The sequence below is a fragment of the Betta splendens genome, chromosome 5 (genome assembly GCF_900634795.4).
Source record: "Betta splendens chromosome 5, fBetSpl5.4, whole genome shotgun sequence".
Lineage (NCBI taxonomy): Eukaryota > Metazoa > Chordata > Actinopteri > Anabantiformes > Osphronemidae > Betta > Betta splendens.
The window spans coordinates 11,872,788-11,879,216 of NC_040885.2; the positions used below are offsets into that span (position 1 = coordinate 11,872,788).

The 6,429-nt window shown below is 42.3% G+C and overlaps 1 protein-coding gene across 2 annotated transcripts; it reads left to right on the plus strand.

The window, feature by feature from the left end:
• Positions 1 to 134: 134 nt before the first annotated feature.
• Positions 135 to 5,213, plus strand: LOC114856169 (aminoacylase-1-like). 2 transcript variants are annotated; one of them, XM_029151896.3, is made up of 15 exons: positions 135 to 260; positions 525 to 671; positions 1,545 to 1,609; positions 1,741 to 1,845; positions 1,939 to 2,033; positions 2,201 to 2,277; positions 2,708 to 2,797; positions 2,934 to 2,990; positions 3,099 to 3,172; positions 3,257 to 3,306; positions 3,656 to 3,800; positions 3,880 to 3,948; positions 4,041 to 4,120; positions 4,460 to 4,520; positions 4,610 to 5,213. In XM_029151896.3, the coding sequence occupies exons 2-15, from the start codon at positions 545 to 547 to the stop codon at positions 4,772 to 4,774; spliced, it is 1,260 nt and encodes a 419-aa protein (XP_029007729.1). In that variant the 5' UTR covers positions 135 to 260; positions 525 to 544; the 3' UTR covers positions 4,775 to 5,213. The 2 variants fall into 2 exon arrangements, with proteins under 2 accessions (XP_029007729.1, XP_029007728.1); XM_029151895.2 differs by lacking the exon at positions 135 to 260 and adding an exon at positions 282 to 435.
• Positions 5,214 to 6,429: the final 1,216 nt, after the last annotated feature.

The window sequence follows — 6,429 nt, forward strand, 5'->3', positions numbered from 1 at the left end:
TATTACTGTTTAAAGCTTGTATAGTCAAATTACACACATTTTGATGCAAAAATAATGTCGTAAATGCTTACATTGAACATAAACATTGTAACACACAAACATTTATCAACCGCGTATTTACCAGGACATGGTTGCTCTGAAGTGACCCGGCTTTTATTTTGAAGGGCAGGAACAGGCCCAGGCAGCATCAGCCGGTAAGCGCCGGGTCCGCGACCTGCTGAACCCAATGTGCGGCTTGTTGACTGTACAGTGAGGACGCGGTGAGTGTTGGGCAATACATCTATTAAGTGTGTCACGGGCTATTACGTGATCGTGTTTATCTCCTACTGTACGGCCTGTTTATAAGGGACGCCCCTAGGTGGGCGCTAGTAGATGCTGCTGCTAGCCGGCTAAAGCTAAGTCACCTCTAACGCGACAACGAAACCTTAGAAGTGGGTAAAGGGAGCAGGGGATGCTTCTCACGTTGTCCTGGCTTTACGGCCGATCACTGCGTGTTTTCACTGCCTTTATCTTTGTGTGTTCAGAGGAGTGACAACTTCCCAACATGCTGCCCGACAAAGACGGTCCAGGTGTAGGCGGCGGACAGGTGTGTCCTGACGGAGAGGAGCCGTCCGTGAGCCTGTTCAGAGAGTACCTCCGCCTGAGAACCGTCCACCCACAGCCCGACTACGGTAAAGCTCCGTTCACTGCGGCACTGAGCCGGATTCAAGCGATGCCCTTTGGAAATGTCACGGCTGAATTTTTTATACTTGTCTTTGTGGGTGTAGCTCGTGTTTTTTTTTCTGCGGGACAGGATTAAAACGGTTGTGTCTTTTTTCAGCTTGCAAAGTGCACGTTGCTTCCATGACAGACTAATAAATATCAGTTATTTTGTTAGTTTACTAAAACATAATAGTTCAAAGTCAGGTGCATTTACAAAGTGTCAATAAAAGGTGCACACACAGTGTAGAACTACTTGTTCTTCTGGCAGAGCTGTTGTGTTATGTAACACATTGTGGTTTATCAAAGTCCATCTTTCTATGTGAGATGTGTCAATGATCACAAACGGATTTTGTTGACTGCGCAAGTTGAAGGACACCTAGAATTGCAAGACTTTAAAATGCACTCTACAGGACAGATATGTTATAATCGAAGCTAATGGAGTAACTAATTTGTCATGGGGCCGTGTTATTGAGGTTTTTAAAAACTGAAGTGAAGTCTGAAGGAGTTGGATGACATCAAATGGCACAATCTCCTGACATGAGATCCATCACAACACCGGCTGATCAGATTTCCAAGCTCCACCCTTTAGGCACCACACCTCCCACTTGATTTGGCAACGCCTTGGAGAGTAATAGATGTTTAGGCCTGGTTGCCTTTACGCTCTGACTCAAATAACAAGAGACAGCTGCGTTTTCAATTTGGCTTCGTGACATTTTTAAAATCCCACCTTACAGCAGCACAAGAGCTAACGCGGCAGTTACCAATGTCTGGTTTTGTGGAAATGTTATTCTTTACGGTGTCAAATGTAAACCAGATGAACTGAGTATGTTTATTCATTTTAGATGGTGCTCTTCAGTTCTTGGACAGAATAGCAGAGGAACTTGAGCTGCCCATGAAGAAGATCGAGGTGTGTGTGTGACAGATGGCTGTTAAAGCAATGTTGAAAGCACATACAGTATATTACTTACATGCTGGATTTGGAATAGGACTTACACTTCCATATGTCTCTCCCTGTCGCTCCCTCACCTTCCTTTCTAGGTTTGTCCAGGCAAAATCGTGTCAATCATGACATGGGAAGGGACAAACCCGAACTTGAAGTCCATCCTGCTGAACTCCCACACAGATGTCGTACCTGTTTACCAGGTACGACATCTGTCTCTGTTTACGGCGATCAAATCCAGTTATTAGCTGTGTAGACATGAAAAAAAATAGATATGGTATCAATCTCTTCTCCAGGAACAATGGAAATACGATGCTTTCAGTGCTTTCAAAGATGCAGAGGGCAACATTTATGCCCGGGGAACACAGGACATGAAATGTGTAACTATACAGTGGGTATAAACTGCCTTGGTAACTTGTGCTCTAGTGTTCTAGTGAACTTCACTTGTGATTACATTCTGAGAGAAACACCTGCTTTTACACACTCTCGCCCACCTGCATACTGACTTATTAGTTATTCATGCCACTACCCTGCTGTATCTGCTTCCGTCCTCTGTAGGTACATTCAGGCAGTGAGAAGACTGAAGGCAGAGGGACGGAAACTGATGCGCACTGTGCACTTAATGTTTGTTCCTGGTAAGATTTGTGAATGCTTCCTTCTGAAGGCTCTGTGCTCTGTCGGTGCACCCACACAGTGTAGGCTTATACGGACCACGTGTTTAATAATAACAACATATCCTCACCCTTTCCTTGTACTAATTGCATTAAAATAACGTTGTGTTGTGGTTCAGATGCTCCTGTTGGCAGTCTGGTGATGTGATAATGTACTGAGCGTGCTGTGTTAGTGTGCATGTTGGCTGACTAAGCACATCTGTTTAGTTAAAGCAGAACAAAGGTGAACTCTGGCCTTTATGTCTCCCAGAGACAAAGCTGTGCTTAAATGACAGCTAACCTGTGTTGGGACTAGTTAGATTTTTTATAAGTGGATCTGTCTAACATTATATTCACGCACCTGAATTAACATTGACAAAAACATTAAGTGTATTTTCATGTTTGTGATTTGTAGATGAAGAAGTCGGAGGTCGCGAGGGAATGGAAACATTTGTAGAGCATCCAGAGTTCCAAAGGTTAAACATTGGCTTTGCCCTTGATGAAGGTAAATAACTAACTGTATTCCTCTGGATTTAACAAGCCACTGACCTGAACATTAACTGCACATAACTCTTTTTTTTAACCACAGAGCACATTCAGTGTCACAAGTCGTATCACTGCTCTGCTTGTGTGTTCTCTAGGTCTGGCTAACCCTGGAGAGGCCTTCACTGTGTTTTATGGAGAGAGGAACCCATGGTGTGAGTAGCGAATGCACACAACCACCCTTTTCATCAGATACCACCGATTTAAGTTTTCGTCAATGAAAGTAAAGTCAGTTATGGAGTGGAACGATTTCTTCTCTTCAGGGATCACGATCCACTGTCCTGGCAGCCCAGGCCACGGGTCGAGGTTTGTGGAGAACACAGCTGCAGAGAAGCTGGTAAGTGGCAAACTCGCGTCACAGCTGAAAGCTGTTGATGAATTTTTCATCAGTGTCACTCTTTTTCTTTTTTTTTCTGAATAGCGACAAATCATAAACTCGTTCATGGACTTTAGAGAAAAGGAGAAACACAGGTGAGGATGTGGATTTGTTCATGGTAGTAACCACGCAGAGCAAATTGTTATTTTAAAGGTCTTTTAATTTGTTTTTCCAGAAACTTACATGGAGATTTGAAACCTAACATAACTAATAAAATTTTATTTAGCATAGTGGTCTTAAAGCATTGTCTCTAATTTGACTGTGTTATTTCTAAGTTTCCAGGAAACCTTTAAGGAGATGATTTTAAACATATTGATGCATACATTTTGCCTCAGATTATTTGTTTACCGAAATGTCGTGTGTGTGTGTGTGTGTGTGTGTGTGTGTGTGTGTGTGTGTGTGTGTGTGTGTGTGTGTGTGTGTGTGTGTGTGTGTGTGTTTCAGGTTAAACACCAGTGAGTGTCTCACACTTGGTGATGTCACCACCGTGAATATGACCATGGTCAAAGGAGGCGTGGCCTACAACGTCATTCCCGCTGAAATGGACGTCAGTTTTGACCTTAGAATCCCGCCCACAGTGAATCTGCAGGTGTGTGTGGACGTTGTGTCTGCAGACTTCCCTTCAGCTGTTACTTTTTCAGTATAACTTCTAACTCTTTGCCCTGCAGGAGTTTGAAAAACAGATCCAACAGTGGTGTAAGGAAGCAGGAGAGGGCATCACATATGAATTTGCCCAGGTCTGCACGCGTAAACTTTTACCCTGTTTTTATTAGTGCTATTTAAAACATCCAAATGTTAAACAGGCTTCTTTAAACAACATCCTTTGCAGAAACATATGAATCAGAATATCACGTCAACAAAGGAGAACGATCCGTGGTGGAGCACCTTCAGTTCAACCTGCAAGGCAATGTGAGTACACCTGTATAAGTGGATCATAAAGACAGGTTTCCGTAGCCTCAATGTTTTACTGAGCTAAATCTTTTAATATATTCAATCCATGAATCCTGACACCTAAGCTGCCAGTGTTCTCACAGCTCCCACAATCCTGTTCTCTTGTTCAGGAAGAAGTGTTTTGTCTACTGTTTCTGACAAAAAGCTGTTTGTGTCTTCTTTTTTCTAGGGGCTCTATAGAACACTGCTGTCATTTCTGACATAGACTGTAGTGGTGTCATATTTGTTGTTGATTTCTATTGGGTCTGCTCCTTTTTATTGTGTAAACTAAACCTAATATCAATATGTTCACTGCAGGAATATGACTTTGGAAAGAGAGATCTTTCCAGCTGCTACTGACAGCCGTTTTATCCGAGCGGTAAGTAAAGGTTCTGGCTGGTTTCACAGCAGGGACAGCGTCTACTTTATTTATTGTGACATGTTGGATGTCTATGTCAATGACTGCAGGTGGGAATCCCTGCTATCGGCTTTTCCCCTATGAACCGGACGCCGATCCTGTTGCACGATCACAACGAGTATCTGAATGAGCAAGTCTTCCTGAGAGGCATCGGCGTGTACGAGAGGCTCATCCCAGCTCTCGCCTGCGTTCCTGCTTTTCCTGATGAGGCTTAGACAAGCTCCGGTTATTAATCCCTTCTAAAACAAATTTCCTATTTAACTTGAAAAATTACAGAGATTACCAAAGAACAGCAACATGTATATCATTAAGCCAAACTGAAACCTTAGCCTTTGGTGTATTGATTTTGTTTTTAAGGAATAAGGATTCTCAGGATAAGCATTGCATTGTTATTATTGCAGCAGATTTTTTTAACATGTCAATACTGTTGATTGAGTGTCTGTGTGTGTGTGTGTCTGTGTGTGTATGAAGGCTTATATAAATATCAACTATTGTCTAAAATGCATTTTGCATTAGGATGGCAGAGTTGCTAAAACTGATTACATCTTAAAAATTACTTACTATACTTAGTATACTATAAAATGATGATTCCACAATGAGAGTTATATTCAATAAACTGGAAATGAATATGAATTACTTTCATATTCTCCTGTATATTGGTTAGTGATTTGCTTGATGTCACACTGACTGAAGAAGCAGCAGCGTTGTCTTATGGTGAAAAACATCCCGAAAACATTTAGAAACCAAGCGTGTGCTTCAAGGACAGGAAACAAAATTGAACAAACTACATTTTTTAGACACAGTTTTAAATATTAAGTCAAAAATGCGTTATTTGGAAGTTTTCATTCTTTACATTCTGAGTTGAAATCAAGTTTTACTGACATTCATCAGTCCTAGTGAGTTTGATTATACGCCGACCTGCCCTCTAGTGCCGTCATGAGGTTTGAGGTTTCTAGTAAAACTTCAAACAACATCCTTGCTACATTCATCTCAAAGGCCTAACAACTTTCCTCCAAACCTCAGTTGTACTTTTTGTTATTGCTAATTAGTGCGTGTTAGCCTGCAAAAGTCCCACAATATTCTAATGATGGCACATGGACGCTGCAGCCGACGACATTAGCATTTACTGTATGTAGCTCAGAGCACTGTTCAGAGCCGCTGCAGAGGCTGAGGCTTGTTCTGTAATGAAGTCAAATTATAAGTGTTTAGTAGAACGAACACTTTATATTGTTCACATGGACCACATGAAATAGCTGCATTAATATTAATCTGTTAGAACTAGACAAAATGCAGCTCATCCCTCCAGTCACAGACCAAAACCGTGTCCTTACAGCAAGTCCGCTTAGGAGATCATTTACATTTTTTAGGAGAGCTTTCATTAAATATGAAGATGGAAAGGGGACTGTTTGTAAACAAGGATGTGGAATAAAGGAAATGAGAACTAAAAAAAAAAGTCTTCTGATTTGTGAGGCTGTTTACATGAGGTAAAGGTCGGCTCATCTGCAGCTCAGCTCCCTTTGGAGATGTCGTCCAATTATCGGTGTACTGCTCTCAGAGGGGGACTGGCAGGAAGACTGTGGAGTCAGTAATTAGTCTTTTCACTCCCCAGGACATGACAGCGGTATTAGCACTTGGGGCCGCCATGGAGACGACTAAAAGCTGAACCCACATCCTTCGTTCACGAGGGGGCAGGAGTAGGGGCAGTCATCCTGTTGGGTCAGCTGTAGAGTGTCTCCCTGTCTGTCTGTGCAGAACATAGCTGCTGTTCAACAGTTCATCAAAGAAACGTTTCCTGTTCCACCGGAATGCGGGTCATTCATTTGCTGCATCAGACGCATCGGCGAGATCTGTTTGTGTTTCTCAGCTGTCC